The sequence below is a fragment of the Mus caroli genome, chromosome 3 (genome assembly GCF_900094665.2).
Source record: "Mus caroli chromosome 3, CAROLI_EIJ_v1.1, whole genome shotgun sequence".
Classification (NCBI taxonomy): domain Eukaryota; kingdom Metazoa; phylum Chordata; class Mammalia; order Rodentia; family Muridae; genus Mus; species Mus caroli.
This window is the reverse complement of record NC_034572.1, coordinates 131,799,276-131,819,516: the sequence shown is the minus strand read 5'-3', so window position 1 is coordinate 131,819,516 and position 20,241 is coordinate 131,799,276. Positions and strand designations below refer to the sequence as shown.

The window sequence follows — 20,241 nt, the reverse complement described above, 5'->3', positions numbered from 1 at the left end:
GACAGGCAGATGACTCACAACAATCTCAGGGCCTTTGGCTCAGTGTCTCTTGTTGACATGTGTGTCACCTGCTCACCTACCCACTCACCTGTCTAGACCTGTGTCCCAGTTGGTTTTATATCCACTTGACACAAGCTAGAGTCATTAGAGAGGAAGAAGCTCAATTAGTGATCAATGGGGGAGGGCCCAGTCCACTGTGGGTGGAGCCATCCCTGGACTAGTGGTCCTGGGTTCTATAAGAAAGTAGGCTGATCAAGCTATGGGAAACAATCCAGTAAGCAGCACCCCTCCATGGCCTTAGCATCAGATCCTGTCTGCAGGATCCTGACCTGACTGAATTCCTGTACTGACTTTCTTTGGTGATGAATAGCCATGTGGAAGTGTAAGCTGGATGAACACTTTCCTTCTCAACTTGCTTTGTAGTCATGGTGTTTTGTTGCAGCGATAGAAACCTTAGGCAATCTGCCATTCATCTATCCACCCTGGTCCTGCCTTGTTGTCTCTGTTCTGGTCTCAATTCTGACCCCGAAGCCTGACACTATAATTGTCTCAGCAAACTCTCTAGCACAGTGGTTTTCAACCTTTGAGTGTCAAATGACTTTTCCACAGGTGTCACCTAAGACCACCAGGATTTACATTAGGATTCATAACAGAATTACATTTATGAAGTAGCAGTGAAAATAATTTTGTGGTTCGGAGTCTCCCCGACGTGGGGAACTGTATTAAAGGTTCATAGCACTAGGAAGGCTGAGGACTACTGCTCTAGAGAAGCAACAGCTCAGGTTGGTTTGTCACCAGTACAGATTTAGTTCTACTAGTTTCCCTGCTTCTCAGGACCTCTAAAGCCTCTTGATATCTGCTGTGGCCCCTCAACTCATGAGAGGCATTCTATAACCTGCATATATCATATGTAGAAACACTTGCGGTGTGATGTGTAATATGCGATCTGAGAATTAATATTAGTCACTAAAATTGCAGTAAAACTGCCTATGCTGACCTCAGCCAGGGCCATCAAGGAAAGCTGATGTATCTCACAAATTGTTGCCATTGGGACTGCGGTCCCTTGTGAGCTCACTGTTACTCAACAAATGCTGAGACTGGGGGAAAGACACAAATGTGCTCGTCTACGGTGCTGGCATAAACAGCTGGAATGGTGGATGGGCTATAATCCTAAATAGCTTTTAGATACATGCAAAACAGAACACAGCTAAAGTGGGCCTGTAAGTGTGGATTCGTGTCTTACAGATAATCAATTCCTGCTTTCCTCCCCATCGATAGTTAGCCTGACAGACAGACAGACAAGAGTTTTGAGATAGTTTATTATCTTTAACAGTTTAATTCCTTAAAATTGTGTGTGTGTGTGTGTGTCTTTCCAGTTCTGATCTCCATAGTTTGCAGTTTAATCTCCAAGGAGGTAAAGAAGCACAGAAGAGCACTGCTGAGATGCCAGTGTGCTCGTCACCATCAGGGTCTCATAGAGAGGACACAACGGATGCTGAAACAAGAGTAAACACTGACGTGACTAAAGGAAGTAGCCCAAAGCCATTAGAGCACACATAGCTGAGGAGAGAGACTGCCTGCCCTTCTCCATTTCCTCACTCCTTCATTGCCCCTCTATGGACACTGAAAATACCTGTAGTCAGAGCCAGCAGATGACTGTCAATTATGAGATCTGAATGGAGCAATAAGAATTATAAAGGATAGCAGCAGACAGCCCCGAGCAATCAGTCCCTCAGTTATGGGCACAGTTTACTCCATGAGCCCTTGCCACTCCTCAGGTGACTCCTCCCTAATCTGGTGGGAGCTAGAGTAGTAATTCCATAACATTTATCTATTTTCTAAGAGTGAACGGCCGTGGGAAGACAATCACTGGGTTGCAGTGTGAATGGAAATGCCAGCCATTTTGTTCTTTCTCTCAGCACCCGTGGGGCTACACTCTCAATCACTGCCAAGCTATAGTCATCAGGAAGAGTACTGGACACCGAGCTCCCTGTTAGCAAGAGCCTTGCTAGATAAAGCATTCTGAACCCACCATTTGGAAGCACTCATGGGTGGAAAGTTTGCTTATCCATTTACCTTCCTACTTATTTGTTCTTTTAAGCCAAAGCTTATTCCTGACCAATGCCTGCACTTGACATATTGCAGTTGAGGCTGGTGTTAGAGATCTAAATGTGATATTCAAAAACTCATCAGGCAGGTTAATTACCATTTATTGTCACAAGTTGTCATGAGGGTAATGGAAAGTTATTTGGGAGCATAGGGGACTTTTCATAAGATTTTGACTGGAAGTCACATGTATGTCACCACACCCAGGAACGTCTCATGTACACACACACACACACACACACACACACACACACACACCCCATTCACATGAATACTTACCATTTTCCCTCTCGCAACAATCTGAATCCTTCATTGATTTTTGGGAAAGGCAGTCTATGGGTTATAAGAGGATCTATGTTGATTTTCTTTTGTACGTAGTCAGTTACTAGTTTAGGGATGTCATCTCTGGTTTTATACCCTGTAGAAGGAAAGGACAAAATTAATAGGATGTGAAACATATCAAATCTGACTGAGGACTCCAGTGATAATATTATAATTAATAATCTATAATATATTTAATAATTTATATAATTATCAATGTGTTTATAGGTGCAGTCAGTCATTCATTATCCCATTGATTCTTTACCTAAGTGTCAAAGCAGTTTGTTGCATAGAAGAATCCAGTCATGGACAGAATTATGATTACCAGGGCCCTAGGAGAGCCCTCCTACCTGACACTCTCATGGCTATAACCCATGTACTGAAAGCTCTTCTTTGTCTTCAGGGCACTGACCATTTCCTGCACCCTCGCTAGCTGATTGATCTGGGTTGCCAGTCTCACTTCATTCAAGATTCTGAGATTAACTCAGATCAAATCAGCTGGAGGTGAACATTATAGGAAGTAGTTAATGTCCTGAAAACAATGGAGAGCCATGGGCCGATGTACTGTGAGCATGATTGCATTGAGTCTATTATTTCTGTTCTTTTCTTTTACAGAGGAAAAAAAACCACCAGGACAGATTCATGTGAAATCGTACATCCAGTGACCTAAGGCCTTCCCAGAAGACTCACCTCCTAAAGGACCACAGAACTTATCAGTAGCACCATCCTGGGGACCTTTAACTTACATACCTGAGGGACATTAAACATCCATACCACAGACACAATACAATAACTGGCTAGTGCACAACCAGTTGGTATGCAGGTTTTTCACTAGTCTAGAAACCAGTTAGCATAAAACTGGAAAAACAAGACTATGTCTGTTATAGCTTCTTTCATCTATAATGAAATTATAAATGAAAATTCCTTTTTTCATAATATTTTTATTGTTGGGGAATTTTATTAATTCTTTTAAAGGGACTAAGTTTATTAGTTTTATTCATTGGTAACTGAGAACCAAGGGTGAGTATCTGGTGTGCCTCTACAGCACGCTCTCACGCCATTACACACTTGGTGTCGTCAATAGCACCAGGAGACACACACAGCACAGCAAGAAGGTTTGGGAATAAACTGTAGATTTTGACATTGGGGTTGCAGTAGCTGATGAAAATAAAGGTACAAAATTGAAGTCTGGAAATAGGGCAGCCAGGCACAAAACTGGTAAACTCAGACACCTGGAGAGAAACACACTCACTTTTGCAGCCATTGCTTGGGTTTCTAGGGTCCGCCTAAAAGCAAGGGAAAGCCTCTAAGGTAGCATAGTGCCTGACAGGAAAAGAAACTACAGAACTTGGAGGGTGTCAGTGTCATGAGAGGAAGGCAGCAGAGAATCTTGTCTGGGGAAAGGAAGAGCTTGAGGCCATTGGCCCAGTGAGAGCCCAGCAGGCAATTCTTCCCCTGATGTTTACTTCCCAGCTTCTCTCTTGCTGAGTGGGTACTGATCCTGCTGCAAACAGAGTAGACCTTGGTGCTGAACCAGAGGCTCTACCCAACAGCCACAGACATGGGTCTGAATCCTATGCCACACACTTGAGGTCATCTTGGCTATGCAAATCCCCTATCTTTCTATTTGATGTTAATTTCAGATTCTTAATTAATTTTTAATTAAGAATTAATTTTTCTGTTGCTCTGATAAAAATATCCTGACTTTGGCTGGAGAGATGACTCAGTGCTAAAGAGCACTAGTGTCTCTTCCAGAGGACCTGGGACCAACCCCTACCCCTTACATAGTTGCTCATGACCATCTGTAACTTCAGATTTAGAGGCTCTGAGACCCTCGTCCATCTAATCTTCGAGGGCACCAAGCACACAAATGATGCATATACAGACATGCAGCAAAACACCCACACATAAGAAGAAAAATGAATAAAAAATATCTTAACAAAAGCAAAACAAACATTTTATCCTTATACATTAACTACCTACAGGTGTTTTTTTTAGCCTCAACAGAAAATGGACAAAGATAGATGGTTAGCTGTAAAACAAACCTAGCCATTCTTCGCACTCAGTTACTCTTTACATGGGTTAGTTTGGGGAATTTTACCCAGTTTGATAAGTTTTGAGTGTCTGAAAGATGAAATTTTTATAGTGGAAGATTGGTCAGTGGAAACATTCTCTCTGTGATGTGATCAGCTGGGCAGTAATCCAACTTCATATTCCACTTACACAAAAGCACTTCAAGGAATAATGGAGAGGATCCCAGAGCCAACAAACAAACATACACTGCCACCAAAGCAAAGCCAAGCCACTTTGGTTATCTTTGGCAATCTTGGGCCTCAGGTTTTCTTGAGTTGTGGGCTACCATAACCAATACCTCAACTGATGGCTTATTTTTACTGGTAAACACTTTAATGTGTATATCTTTCATTTAGTTCTCACTCTATAAGAAAAGCTACTGCTCACCCTGCACTGGGATTAAGAGTTTGAACGACTTGTTTATGGGTAATGCCCATCGAGAACTCTGACAGCCAAAAGCCAAGTTTTTCGATTCCAGACCTTAAATTAACAATCATCAATCAATCAATCAACCAATCCATCATTAATCAATCACCAATGACCAGTCATCAATCTTCAGGCTTGCTTGAGCACTCTGGTTAAGGCTAGGGTATAAGATAATATGAGCCATGCTATCTAATAACACGGCAATGCTAGTCATACTTGATTGCTTACATTTATTTCCTTACTTTTTAGGCAAGGTCTCAGTATGTCACCCTGGCTACCCTGAAACTTGGTCACTATGCAGATCAGGGTCGCCTTGAACTCACAGAAATCGACTTCCCTCTGTGTTCCTAGCACGTGCAGTAAGGCATGTGCTGTGACATCCACTGTCGTTCTTCGAATTTAAATAAAGAAGAATGAAACACAACTGACTCATCATCCTCCGGGTCCCACGAGCCATCTTCTGAGTAGCCAATAGCCACATGCGACCAGAAGTCACTGCATTAGACAACGTGGCCTCAGAACATTTAACACTGCACAGGTTCCCCGAGACATGTTAGGCTGGGAAGCATATGGGGTATGACCAGTGATGGAGTAGAATCTGGAGGTAGCATATGGGTGTGACAAGTGATGGAGTAGAATCTGGAGGTAGCATATGGGTGTGGCCAGTGATGGAGTAGAATCTGGAGGTAGCATATGGGTGTGACCAGTGATGGAGTAGAATCTGGAGGTAGCATATGGGTGTGGCCAGTGATGGAGTAGGATCTGGAGGTAGCATATGGGTGTGGCCAGTGGTGGAGTAGAATCTGGAGGTAGCATATGGGTGTGGCCAGTGATGGAGTAGGATCTGGAGGTAGCATATGGGTGTGGCCAGTGATGGAGTAGGATCTGGAGGTAGCNAGTGATGGAGTAGGATCTGGAGGTAGCATATGGGTGTGGCCAGTGATGGAGTAGGATCTGGAGGTAGCATATGGGTGTGGCCAGTGATGGAGTAGAACCTGGAGGTAGCATATGGGTGTGGCCAGTGATGGAGTAGAACCTGGAGGAAGCATATGGGTGTGGCCAGTGATGGAGTAGAATCTGGAGGTCTTTAGAGAAGAGAGGATGAATTGTGGCCCACGTTGTAATGATCTGTTTTGTCTTAAAATAGAAAAGTAGTCTGAGTATCAAGATGGGAACGCAGGGACCAAATCAGTGATCTATTCCTCTCTACGGAGGGGTGCTCCATAGGCCATCCATGGCTTATCACCCAGTACACCTTCTATATCTTATCAGTGTTGGACTAGCACTCCGTTTGTTTCTACAGGGGCACACTGCTTTCGGGAAGATAGACTTGTCCTTTTTGGAAGTTAGAAGAGGGTCTTTCTGTGTATACCTGACTGCCTGGACCTCACTGTGCAGTCTGGAATGGCCTCAACTGTGTGGCAGACCTCCTCATCTACATCCTGAGTGCTGGCTTGCACGCATGAGACTCCAGGCCCACCTCACCTTATCATTTTTGATACACTGCCTTGCCTTCTACTTCTTCCGGTCTTCCTTCCTTGTTTCCTTCCAAAGAGCATGCAGGGGGATTTAGGGTTCTAAAAGAGAGAGGAAACTGAAAGACCTACCTCCCAAAACGGAAGATTTTAGGGTTCTTCCAGGGAGAAGTACCAATGGGTCAAAAGAGAGCTGGGAACCGGTCGGAGCTACTCCCATAATCACACACACTCCGTAGCTCCTATTGCATGACTTCAAAGCTGCAACCTACACGCAGAAACAGACTGGTTAATATCTCAGTAGCATTTACACATACATGTAAATTGTAACTGTCCTGATAGAAGTGAAGATGTTCTAAAGAGGCCTGTGCACCTCTTCATCAGACTAGCAGACTATTGATACAACTAACCTCAGGGAAATGGGTGTTTTCTTATGAATCTCATGCTAGGAGAAGAGAAGGGCACCAGCCAGAGGGGAAACTTGTCTCCTGGAGAAAGATCTCACACAGATCTAACAGCTTGTTAGACTTCCTTACAGGATGAGACTGAAGCCCAGACAAGGATTGGCTAAGGGTAGGTGAGATCACGCCGGGACCAGGACTGCTTAGATGTGCGTATCTGTTTTGAACCTTGCTCTCATTTCAGGACCTAGAAGATGGATTTGGGGTCTTTTTGTCCCTCTTCCCAGTGTGACCACGTTGAATAAATCTGCCTTTTCTGTTTTCTACTTTTAATTTGGCCTTTTTAATTGGTTTACTGAGAATAGGTGGCCAGGTGTGACAGGGTACACAGTTTGTGTCCTAGAACTTGATAACAGGGACAATGTGTACTTTCAGGGGGAATCAGGGAGACGTTTTATGATCAAATAGCATGGAGTATGTTTGCTATGATACCTTGAGTGATCTGTTTAAATTCACTATAATTAATATCTTTAATCTTTAAAATGAAGATAGTGTTATTAATTATCTAGAAAGGTGATCTAAAAATAGGATAGAATAGGCTAATAGCTCAGAACAATGCAAGGCATATCAATGTGTTCAAAAATGCTAGGGAAAAATTTATAGCCCTACATTAGGACTATAGAGGTATAGAATTGTGTTAGGTATGTTAGAGGCTCTGGGCTCAATTTGCAACACTCCTCCCAAATAAAACAAATTACAGGAAAATTCCTTCTTTCTGAAGCTTATGTGTTAATGTGTTATGCCCCCATTGTGCCCAAGACACACACCATGGTTTCAATGAGTCCGATGGCCTCAAAGGCAAAGTCAACACCAACCCCCGTCATTTCCTTCACCACCTCCTGCACAGGCTTCTTCAGCTTGTTAGGGTTGAGACAGTCAGTGACCCCCAAGGCTCTTGCCCGAGGAAACTTCTCCTCATTGATGTCAACCCCAATGATTCTACACGCTCCAGAGGCTTTGCAGGCCATGACAATGGCAGAGCCAATTCCTCCGAGTCCAAACACCACACAGGAAGAGCCAGGGGTGACCTGTATTTTTAAAGGATAAACCTTTGTTAGACTTTCAATAGTGATTTTGTATTAGTAGGGAATAAAGAGAGGGGGAAAGCCCTTAGGTTTTGTCCATGGTGAAGGAGCCTTCCAGCTATGTGGCTCCTCCTTGACTATGTAGGCAGTCACTGCAAAGAACACAGGAAGAACAACGACTCACCTGAGCTGTGTTAAACACAGCTCCAAAGCCTGTCGGCACCGCGCAGCTCATGATACAGACTGTATCCATAGGGGCAGCAGCATCAATCTTCACCACTGCAATCTCATGCACCACAGTATATTCCGTGAATGTGCTGGTCCCCATTATATTATAGATTTTCTTCCCTCTGCAGGTAAATCTGCTGGTCCCATCCAACATTAATCCAGTTGGAGAGATAATACTGAGCAACAACAACAGGAAAAAAAAAAACAGACATTATCAGGGTTGTGCCAAATCCTGTATGAGGAAAGGGAATGAGGTGAGAAGTCAAAAGACATTGAAACTGACTCTTCTTTCTCACAGAAGTTGCCCTCAGGGTGGAGGCAGTAGAAGCATTCTCGACATTCCGGAAGAGGGAACATTAAGACTTTATCTCCTGAAGAAAAAGAATAAAGAAAGTTATGGGGAAAGTCATGACAGGCCTGAAGTACAGTTAATACTACTGGGCACTGTTTTTGGCAGGTGTCATCAATTTGTCATAAGAAGAGTTGCAGGTAGCCTTTTACATGAAGTTAACTATCATTTCACCATGAGATTAAAATAATCAATTTTAATATAATAGATCTGCAAGATTAAAAAAAGAACTTGGGTATTTACATCTCATGACATTGAGGTTCAAAGGTAAGAGATAGTTAAATGTAAGAGTGACCTTAATATTGATGATATGTAAAAGACTTGTCTATTTGGCTCAATGTTCCAGGAGAAAAGAAGAATTAGATCTTGGTAGAATTTGATATTTATTGGAAGAATGAATTATACATGAGCTAAATTAAAATCAGTACTCATTATGAGGTGTTGTAATGTTGAGAAAAGACAGCTTGTGCCTTTAACCCTGTTCAGCTAAATTAGTTAGACAAGGTAATTGATCTTTTTCAGAGTATCTATTTCTTTATACATGATTGAGATCTGTCTTGAGGCCCTCTATAAAACGGGGCTTTCAGATTGATTGCCCCCAAAGACTTGACTTTACAAGTAGCTTTTGACTCCTTTTTGAGAATGAGGAGTAATGACTCTGCTCCTAAGAGAACACAGGAAGAGCACCATCTGGTAGACCTTACCCTTCGCAAAGCCGCTATTTATTTGCATTTCCTTCAGTTTTCCAGCTTTGTCTCTTAGGTCCCTAGACATCTCTTGCCGCTGCAGCCTACATATCTACTCATTCTGTAGTCCATATTCGTCAACACACAAACAAAGGCATTTACTGTGTGATGTGTAACATGTCATCAGAGAGTTCAGATTAGGAACGAGGACGGGGATCAACAGTTCCCGTTCGCCTCAGCCAGTGCTTGATAGCAAGGCAGGCAACAATGTCTAGCAAACTGCTGCCAAGAAAACTGCTATATCATGTGAACATATTGTTATTCTGTATATTCTGACACCGTGGAAAGAAACAAATATGTTCACCCATCTCTCTGACATAGCATGCTCACAGTACACATGAAGGAAAACAAAAATATCTATGACAATGATAATCATAATGATATTATCAAGTGTTTGAAACCTGAAGGTCTGTAGCACGGGGAAGGTAAATATAAGTTCTAGAAGGAACTCTTACACACGATACAACTCTGCACACTTAAAAAGATTAGGATACATTGTGTGTGTGTGTGTGTGTGTGTGTGCGTGTGTGTGTGTGTAGAAAAGGGCTCTGTAACCACACAAATTCTATGTTTACCAATATTCTGATACAATGTATATATTGCAATTCTTAGTTTAATTTCCAGTAGGCTGGTGTGAGGAACACAGTCTTGTGCATGGTAGGCAAGTGTCACGCCATTGAACTCCGCCTCCAGTCTGGGATTCTGGATCCCAGGCTGCCTATATCTTGTACGATATCTGGTGTCTGGATGAAGTTTGATGGTTTTGTCAATATGTGATGAGCTTTAAATAAATTTTTTTTTGTTTTTGTTTTTGGATTTTAGCCCTGGCTGTCCTGGTACTCACTCTGTAGACCAGGCTAGCCTCTAACACTTAGAGATCTGCCTGCTTCTGCCTCCCAAGAGCTGGGATCAAAGGCGTGCAGCACCACACCTGGCTTGAGTTCTGAGATCTTTATTTTACCTTGGGGGAAGAATCAGAGTAGGAATTAGGAAAGGAACTGGCGCTATACTGTAAAGAATGGAATCTGCCTCTATACAGAGATAGGCCCTTGTCTGATCCTACAAGAGCTAATACACAGGGCACCCAAAGGTTCACCCAAAGGTAATATGCTTTTCCTCTCCAGAAGGCCTGAAACATAATGCTATCCCTACCAGTTAACCCATCCTGAGACTTGGGGTCTGAGGCCAGCCTAGGAAGACCTGACTATTTATTCTTTTTCTCTCAGATGCTGGCCACCTAGAGCATGTACATGCTCTTGCACTCGATACATTAATGTGTTAGGGTTCCCTGCTCTTTATTCCTAAAGCGTTCCTCCTTGACTTGTGACCAGGAGGCTGACCTCCAGACGGTCTCAGCACAAGCAACCTGACTTTTGTTCCTTCTCTTCTCCACTCCTCCTCTCCCTCCCAGCTTGCCTGACCTGCGGTTTCCCTTTTAGGCTCCAATAAACTGTCTTCACACTTCCATTTGAGTCCAATCTTTGTCCCCAAGCTTGCTTGTGATTGCTCTTGAATTCTTTCTGTTAATAAAAGTAAACATATCCAGAGGGACCCTGACTTCTCAGTTATCACATGACGGCTCTCCTGGGACTCCCTGAGATTTCTGGGAGCACTGTTCCCCTGCCTGTTAATGTTTTAATTGTCAGAGAAGCTGAACCCATTCCTGCACCCCTAGATAGCATCAGTATCATGCCTCCTTACCTACCTGGCTTTACAGTGGTTACACCTGGTCCAATACTCTCCACAACTCCAGCTCCCTCATGGCCCAGGATGACAGGAAATGGCGTTTTCATTTTCCCTTCTATGGTATGATTATCAGTGCCACAGATCCCAGAGGCTATAATCTGAAACATGAAAAAAAATAATTGGATATAAAATGTCTGGTGTCAGAAAAACAAACTCATTGTGTTCTCACTAATATGTGGATCTTGGCATCAAATTTTTAGTTTTGCATGTTTAACATGGAAAGTTGTAGAGTCGGGTGTATGGGTCGGTTTTTATCAACTGTATGTAACCTAGATATAACAGGGAAGTGAACATCTTAATTAAAAAGATGTTTTTCAACAGATGGGCTTGTATTAAAGTCTGTGGGTGTGTTGTCTTGGTAACTGAGGTGGGAGGGTCCTGTATACTGTGGGCAGTGCAATCCTGGGCTGGTCCTGAGTTGTATATGAAAGCAGGATGAGCAAGCCATTAGTGGGCGGGGCAAGTGACTAAGTGGCTTTCCTCTGTGGCCTCTGCTTCAGCTCCTGCCTTTAATTCCTGCCCTGACTTCACTCAGTGATGCAGTGTCATCTGAGAGTGGGATGATGACATAAAGCCATTCCTTCCCAAATTGCTTTTGATTCTGGTGTTTTATCACAGCAATAGAAATCCTAACTAACACATCAGGAAAATGAAAAGAAGCCACTAGGGGAAGAGGGAAGAAATGCTTTAACTGGAGATCACAGGCAGAAGTGAAAGGGGAATAATGAGAGGGGTGTTTAAGTGTAGAGGGAGTAGAGATTGTAGGGTGGAGTAGTGGGTGGGACAAGGATAATTAACTCTAAAGTTATTCTAAAAAAGCCATGTAAAAAGCCATATGGAAACATACTATTTTATAAGCTTTCTAAAAGTGTAAGTGTGTGTGTGTCCTCCCAGAAGCCATAGGTTGCCAATTAAAATGTCCAGTGCCAGGTCTGGGATGCCCCCCTTGACTTGTTGGTCATGGGTATCTTAGGGACCCCTCAAGCACTGTAAGCTGTTGAGATGGCTCCTGCTGTTCAGCAGGAACTTGCTGGTCAGATTCCTAGTCCTGAAAACACCAGAGACATGGGAAATTAAGCTGGTTCTGACTGGGATGCTTTCTCCCTGTTGGCTTACTTTGGTAGCACTGGAGGGCTCTATGTGTGGAACTGGGAGAAAAAAGTCACCAACAGTTTTACCTCTGAACTCTGCAAGCTGCAGCAATGACCAGGCTGGTGGGATGTGTCCATGGGTGTCGTAGTGACGTGCTATGGGGGTGATCAACCCCTTTCTGATTGCGTTTAAGGCCCACTCCACAGGAGGGAAAATGTGCTGGTACCATTACTCTGGCCCAAAACCCATGACTGGGAGCGCATAGGCTCCAGAGGTAAACCTGTTACTACTGTTTTATTGCTAACTAGACATTATACCAAACTGTCCTCAAAAGACATATATATTGACTCGTAGATTACTGCAACTCATACCTCTTTCTGCTGTGGATGACAGTTAATGAAGAAACCCACAATTGGTTAAGGTGCAGATAGTGTGTGTCACACATCCTTCCATACATGAGACATCAATATCACCCAGCTCCCCAGGGCTGGGCAATATTTTGGAAGGGGGGTTGGAAAGATTGTGAGAACCCAGAGACTGAGGAAGACCAGGGAGAAACAGTGTCCCCTGGACATCACCGCCACTGTACTCACAGCAGCTGTGGCTGCATGCACAAAGTCAAGCCATTTAACATCCCAGGAAGCAGGGTTCACAAGCCTTCATGCCTAGTTGAGGAGCCATTGAGACAGTTTCCTTTAGGGGTATGATCCTTGGTAGGTCAACTGTGCCCCAGGGGATGGCTCCACACCATGCATATTGGAGCAGCATAAACCTGACCCTGTGGGGTGTTAAGAAAGAAACGGGCATGATGCAGGGAGAGGATGGGGAGGTGGGCGGTGACGCCATCAGGAGTTAAGGTAAGACTGGAGTGAATATGACCAAAATATACTGTGTGCATGTATTAAAAATACCTGGTTATAAAATTATAGAGTCTTTCAGAGAAAAATATGGTACATCTTCAAGTCTAGAGGCAGAGTACACTCTCTAATGCTGGGCTACATAGTTTCACATTCGTGATTTTATTGTGCCCAAAGAATATAGTGATTACTTCCGCTTGTCTTCAAGGTTTTTCCAGACTGCCATATTAATGACAAGATCACTGAATTCTGTCTGGTGCTTTGCTGCAAAGTTAAACATTCTATGGGCTGTGGTAAAGCAGACAACTGGGAACTTTAGAGTCTGTTTTGACAGTGACCTCACATAATTGAGGGACACCTGGGTGAAATTGCAATGCTTTCCCTGCCTCCCATAGCAAGCAAACAGGCTCAATCCAAAGGGTTCGTACAAGCGCCTCATCCTGCCTGCTGTTTCACACAAAGTAACATGTGGGAGGGAAATGGAAAGGCCTTTGAAGGAGTCTTCAAAGGCCCTTCTACAGCAAACAACTTTCTTGCCTTTTCTTCATGCCATTGTTTCTTTTCTCTAGCTGTTCCAATTTCCAAAGGTCAGTTAGTTTCCCTCCAGGGTAGAGAGATTCCACAGCTGGATGGTTTGGAGGCAAGTCCCATCAGTTTCAGATTGTATATTTCACTTGGAACATGTTGACAGTACCAAGTTTTTTTTGTTTTTTGTTTTTCTGGCTAGCAGCAATTGATCCTTGGAGCTTTCCAAATTCTTTGTAAGATTACTATTCTCTTTTGGCAGTCTAATTGCTCACATTGGTGTTTATTTCCTTTCTTCCTCTGGGCTCTTTGGGGGATGGGAGATATTTATCTGTTTCCTTGGTCTGGTTATTCAGGCCTTTGGTCCAAGTAGCTGACCTACACTCCCATCTCTCTGGATACTTTTGTTTATTTGTTTGCTGCTCTCAAATGTCTACTCTGGCTGGTCTTCAGGGGAAATCAGCCTCGAATGGTTCACAGAGTTAGATTTCCTGGAATTCAAGAGATCTTAGCACAGACTATTGCTTCTCTGCTTGGTTCTCTGTGTTGAGCTTGCTCCTGCGTTGCTCATGGAGTTTCCAGATCTCTCTTGATTGCTTATCACCAAGATCTCTGATGTGGATTTGTTGTGGTTTGCCCCTCAAGAGGTCCACGTTCTCGGCTCTTGGTCCCCAACGTAACGAGTATTGACAGCTGGCAATGCTTTTGATGGATGGAGTCTAGTGCAATACCCTCATGATTGGCTCAATGTCTTCCTCAAGAGGTTAGCTAGATGGAGAGGGTTGTTAAGATGGTTCATCAGTTAAGAATGCTTTCTGGCCGGGCAGTGGTGGTGCACGCCTTTAATCCCAGCACTTGGGAGGCAGAGGCAGGCAGATTTCTGAGTTTGAGGCCAGCCTGGTCTAACAGAGTGAGTTCCAGGACAGTGAGGGCTACACAGAGAAACCCTGTCTTAAACAAACAAACAAACAAACAAACAAACAAACAAACAAAAATGCTTTCTGCTCCTGCAGAGGACCTGCATTTGCTTCTTAGCACCCAATTTAGGGAGCTCACAACTGTCTATACTTCTAGCTTCAGTGTATCAGATATCATTTGTGCCTTCTAGGGGCACATGAGTGTATACAGACACAGACATGGACAGACAGACACACATACACATTTGTGCACACACACACACACACACACACACACACACACTTTAAAAATGAAATATATCTTTTAAAAGGAGACTGGATCAAATCTCATGGGAAAAATTAGGTCTGGCAAGACTGGATTAGTTACCAAGAACTAATTAGTAGTAACTAATTAGTTAACTAAGTAATTAGTAACTAACTAAGTAATTAGTTACTTATTGGAAGCCAGTTACAAATGAGCAACACACCTTTGAGATTGAATCTGTCAGTTAAACAACCTTCAAATACACAGCTGTATTATAGGAACAGAACTCAGACCCAAGTAGTTCTTTTTTTTTCATTACTTCTCAAGATATGAGTTCTGCCACACTCTTTCCCAAATAAAGCTAGCCCCACTAGCAGAGCTGTGGAATGCTCAGCCCCCTACTTCCCTCTTCCCCTGGCTAGAGCATCTATGTAGTATAGTAGAGTTGTGGTAATGGCACATATCCCCCTAAAGTGACGTCTCTATCCTATGGGCAGTGGAATGCGAACATGGGCTCTTTCTATAAACTGGACTGTGTACCTTTTACATATGGTGACTCCAATCAACCCCTAATATAATAGCATTTGGAGGTGGAAGCCTTGGAGGTAGCCAACCTCAGATGAAGTCCCGAATTCAGAGCTTCATGGTGAGGTTGCTATCTTTATGAAGAGAGAGAGACCCAGATCTCTCTCTCTCTCTCTCTCCCTCTCTCTCTCTCTCTCTCTCTCTCTCTCACACACACACAAACACACCACACACACACAAACACACCTCACACACACAAACACACCACACCACACACACACACGCACTCACAGCAAGAAGATGAACATCTAAGCCAAGATGAGAGCTTTCACCAGAACTCAGTCATGCTGGTACCCTCATCTGGGAGACTTCCAGACTCTGGAACCGTGTGAAAACAAAGCTCGTTTCAAGCACATGGATGATAGTATTCTGTGATGGCTGCTGGAGCAGACTCAGTCCTCACCTGACACCAACTACTGCAAACGTTTTCCAACTAATGAGAATGGGAGAGGAAAGTGGCTGATTCATTCCTGGTATCGTCTATCTGTCATACCTGGAGAGTCCCAGTGTGGGAGAGAGAGTCCAGGCTCCTTAGTTACTCACACTGGGGAAGGCTATTTTCTAGTGATGTCCTGGAGCACCACAGATGGTGTCAGTCTCACACTATCAGCTTCTTGGGCTCACAACTGGGATCCGGTGAATCTGAGAACATGATGTCCCTCATGCAACAAGGGCCTTCCTGCTGTGACAACAGGGTCAACTGCAGGTGAATGTGTGTGATACAGAGTTGGGTGGGTGCAGAGTCATGCTTTTTTTTTTTTTTAAAGATTTATTTATTTATTATATGTAAGTACACTGTAGCTGTCTTCAGACACTCCAGAAGAGGGAGTCAGATCTTGTTATGGATGGTTGTGAGCCACCATGTGGTTGCCGGGAATTGAACTCAGGACCTTCGGAAGAGCAGTCAGTGCTCTTAACCACTGAGCCATCTCTCCAGCCCCACTTTTATTAGGGGCCTATAAGTAATCTCTTCCTACACTCACAGCTTTAATCCATTCGGGAGGGCAATGGCCCTGGGATCTACACCCTCACTTTTCAGAGAAATTGTTGTAGGACCATTGTATTGGCAACTACACTTCAGCACAAGTTTTGGAGGACACCTATAGCTATCAAATGGCTATATATCAGCCTAGCTCTATAGCTACCAAAATGGCTATATATTAGCATAGCTCAGTAACTGTGGGAGAAGGAGGTTTCAGAACCAATAATTGTATTGACTTGCACAGACCTTAATTTATGTGTATGTGTGTACAGGTATGCATGAGCTTTCCTGTGTGTGTATATATACACGAGGTTATCCGTGTGTGTGTGTGTGTGTGTGTGTGTGTGTGTGTGTGTGTGTGTGAGAGAGAGAGAGAGAGAGAGAGAGAGAGGAGACCGTTTCCTGTGTGTATGTGTGTTTATAGTGAGCGAATGTGTGCATGTGCTTGTATGTGTGCACATATGCAGAAGCCAGAAGCAGAATTCTATTTCCTCATTTGTTTCTCTCTGTTTTTATGAGACAAGGTCTCCCACTGAAACAGAAGCGCTCCCCTGGATGGCCAGATAGTTCTGGGGATTCTCCTGTCACCAACTTCTGACTACAAACGAATGCCTCCCACTTGTATATCAAGTACTGTAACCACAGAACCAACTCTCCAGTTTTACTTTTAAGTCTAAAAAGCAATAGTATTTTTTTTAAAAGATTACTGACCACTTGGTATTTATATATCTTAAGTTTGTGACCTTTTTAGCAGAATGCAGCAAGCCACTTGACTATTACTATATGCTAATGTCAATCTGTTAGGAATCATAGGAAGTCTTCACTTTAGTATAGACTACTGTTTATTTCCTAAATTATAAAATCATTGCAAATACACATATACACAACCCACACCTACTCAACAGACCATCTTATTTACCTTAACTCGAACCTCACCAGCCTTTGGTGGATCAACTTCAACCTCCTCAATGGACAGCGGGGCATTAGTGGTCCAGGCAACAGCTGCCCGGCATCTGATGACCTATATGCATACAGAAATGAAGTCAAAAGCTAGTTGACTGCTAATGAGCTACAAACAAGTGAGACGTGGTGTTCAGTTCGCATCCACTGTCCAACCAACCATCCTGCTTGTGTCTGTTTGAGGTGAAATAATCTACTTACTCATTGGAGACAATCACATCTATATTTTATGTCTGTCTGATTTAGATAACAATTGAAATAAAATGTTATAATGGGAGATGAGTTCACATCTATACACATATGTGTATTGTATATTTAAATGTGGCTACAGGGATATTACACATTCTTTTAGCTCCAGAGAGCTGATTGGAATTCTTAGTTGATTTCTCTGTATTTAAAATGTCACAGGGTATTAATGTTGGTTCATGAAATCCAATTCTGTTCTCTGAATTAAATGTCTGCATTACAGTTTCTAATATTAATTACTTACTTAGAGAAGATTATAATCTGTCATGCAAAGAATGTAGTTAGAGAACATGAGCATTACCTTGGAAGTAAAACAAGAGTCATTATCCATTTTATTTTTCTAACCAAAGTCTGTCCTAGTGAAATATGACCTAGATCATTTAATTTGCCTTTACAACTTACCTCCCCCACCCTTTAGCATGTATTCAGTTTAGCCTGTAAATCTCCACACAGTTCAGTTTGCTGTATTGATCTTCCTTTATAGTCGATATTTTAAAGATACAAATTTAAGCATTATATTTCATGTTTTAACTTCTCAGGATTGACTAAGTTGTTTGTTTCTCTAGTTTTCAACACAAAAATAAGGGAGAAGTGGGAACACAGCCCCCAACTACTACAAATTATGTAGTTTTTTGAATTTAGGAAAACGATAAGGGTCAGCAGATGTGGAGTGTAGTGGAGGAGCCTCATGCCAGGAAAAACACCTCGGTGATCATAGTATCTCCCCTTTTGGGCAAGTTTCTACATTTTTTCTTTAATTAATAACAGTTCTTATTTTATTGTAATTTTGATAGTAATATTCTAAAACTGACTTGCAAATTATAGTTCTTCATTTGTGTAAAACATGTTCTCAACAGAGCCTTAAATAGTAACAGACACACACACACACACACACACACAAATATAATGATGACCACTCAGGAGACTATGTTCCAAGAGCAAACCTGACTTACATTGCCGGATGTTTTTGTGGCGAGGCTGGCTTGTTCCATCTTTGCTTCTGGAAGGTTTAGACTGGAGGGCTCTTCTGTCTCTAGCGGTTACCTGCTGGACTGAGCACAAATGTTCTCTTCTACTCCACAGTGACTCAGCCGCGCTATGCTATGCACTAAGCAGGGAGGGAGGAGAAGGGAAAGAGAGAAATGAAAAAAATCCAAAGAGAGAAGGATAACAGAAGGAAGAAGCTGGCAAGGAAAGCTGAGGAGGAAAGATGGTGGAGTAGAAGCAAAAGAGGAAAGGGAGTGGGTGTTTTGGAAGAAAAGAGATGAAGAAAAGGTTCTGCAGCGAACCGTTTGTACATCCTGTCTTCTGATCCTGCACACCGCTTTTAGGCTACATGTTTTCACTCATTCCTTTCTGGACAAGCAGACCAAACTTCCTAAAGATTTATAGGTTTAGCTTGTCCCAAGATTCAAACAAGGATTCCTGTTTCAGCTGCTCTGAGTTTGTGGATGGGCTGAGGAAAAGAGGAGATTATGAGGAATGAGAAAAAATTAGAAAGAAAAATACAGATTGATGAAGGGTGTTCAGGTGGGGCGAGTGTACGAGAGAGTGAAATTAAACAGGTTGTAGTAGATCTACCTGCCTCTACCTGCCGAGTGCCAGGTGTATGGGAGTGTCCTACCAAGCTCTGCACATTTAACACCTTGAAAGAGAAACACATCAAGCATTAATATAAGCGAGAAAACAAGAACCATCAAAAAACACACACATTATGTTTTAAACTGGCACAATCAATGAAAAGCAATTATTAATTTCTGACAAATATTTCCTAGAGAAGCATGGAGCATGCATCTACTCACCTCCGAGAGTGAATGCAGGGCAGACTGAAGTAACGACGGCACTGGAGTCTAACTTGTTGAACCACTGAGTTTTTATTGGGATTCCTAACAGGAGTGAAGCATCATTTGCAGGAACAAGGATGGCTTCAAAGCAGCCGCATCATTATCACCAGGCTGCATCTCTGGAACTCTCCGCATGGCTTTCTTGCACAGGAGTTCCACAGTCTCAGAGACCTCTCTGTGCCTTGCTGGTCAGAGTCTCTCTTGAGCAGTTACTTAACTGCTTCCACGACCCTTGGGAAAGGTCATGGAGAACCTTGTAGGCTTCAGCTTTCCCAGACACGTGACTCTTCTTCCATCCTGACGTTAGCCAGCCCTTCCAATCCCTCCTGCAGTATTTCCGGTCACAGGGAGTGGCTGTAATGAAGCCGGACTTTACGTTGGATATTTGCGGCAGCTGTCATATCCTCGCCATTCCCGATCCTTTCATGCCCTCTCTCTGACTATACGATGAATCTCGAGCAGTCTCCATTAATGTTGCTGGCCTGGCTTCACCGTGAGCTTTCAAACCACTTATGTCCCTTCTTGAGAGCCTGCCTTCCTCTCCCTAGCAAGTACCATTTTATCAGTAATCATTTTCCTTCCTTCCTGGCGCATGTGCGACATGACCCATCCACATTTGAATCAGTTTTATGTAAAAATAAAAGCTAGCCTCTAAGAGTAGCAGGTGACCATTGGTTCCCGAAAGCGCGGGGTTCAGCATTGATCTACACACCTGAAATCTTGTGTTACCCTGCCGACTGCTCCCAAACTTCTGTTTTGAACTGCTGCCTTCTGGCTGATGTCTTTGAGCTGGATTGCCACCTGAAGGCTAGCCTGCATTTGGAGCTAGGCTGCTTACGGTTGCATTTGCTGAATCTTAGGAAGCCTCTTTTACTGATTGTAGAAGCAAGAAACTCAACTCAGTATGAATACATACATGTGGTAGTTAAAATAAGAAATGTCTCCAAGGCTCCTGAATTCGAACCTTTGACCCCCAGCTGGTGGGGGACATTTGGGGGACGTTGTACATCACCAGAATCCTTTTTTTTTTTTT

At 43.1% G+C, this 20,241-nt stretch overlaps 1 protein-coding gene and 1 non-coding gene across 2 annotated transcripts; both read right to left on the bottom strand.

Annotated features, from left to right (window-relative positions):
• Positions 1 to 1,416: 1,416 nt before the first annotated feature.
• Positions 1,417 to 18,373, bottom strand: LOC110291936 (alcohol dehydrogenase 1-like). The gene is made up of 9 exons (XM_029475528.1): positions 18,318 to 18,373; positions 17,078 to 17,179; positions 10,916 to 11,054; positions 8,399 to 8,486; positions 8,072 to 8,291; positions 7,630 to 7,890; positions 6,534 to 6,669; positions 2,386 to 2,524; positions 1,417 to 1,495 (listed from the first exon to the last, which is right to left on the bottom strand). Exons 1-9 carry the CDS (start codon positions 18,354 to 18,356, stop codon positions 1,465 to 1,467), a joined length of 1,155 nt encoding a protein of 384 aa, XP_029331388.1. The 5' UTR covers positions 18,357 to 18,373; the 3' UTR covers positions 1,417 to 1,464.
• LOC115030809 lies at positions 17,947 to 18,105 on the bottom strand. The gene has a single exon (XR_003836381.1). It is a non-coding gene; the product is annotated as a U1 spliceosomal RNA (small nuclear RNA).
• Positions 18,374 to 20,241: the final 1,868 nt, after the last annotated feature.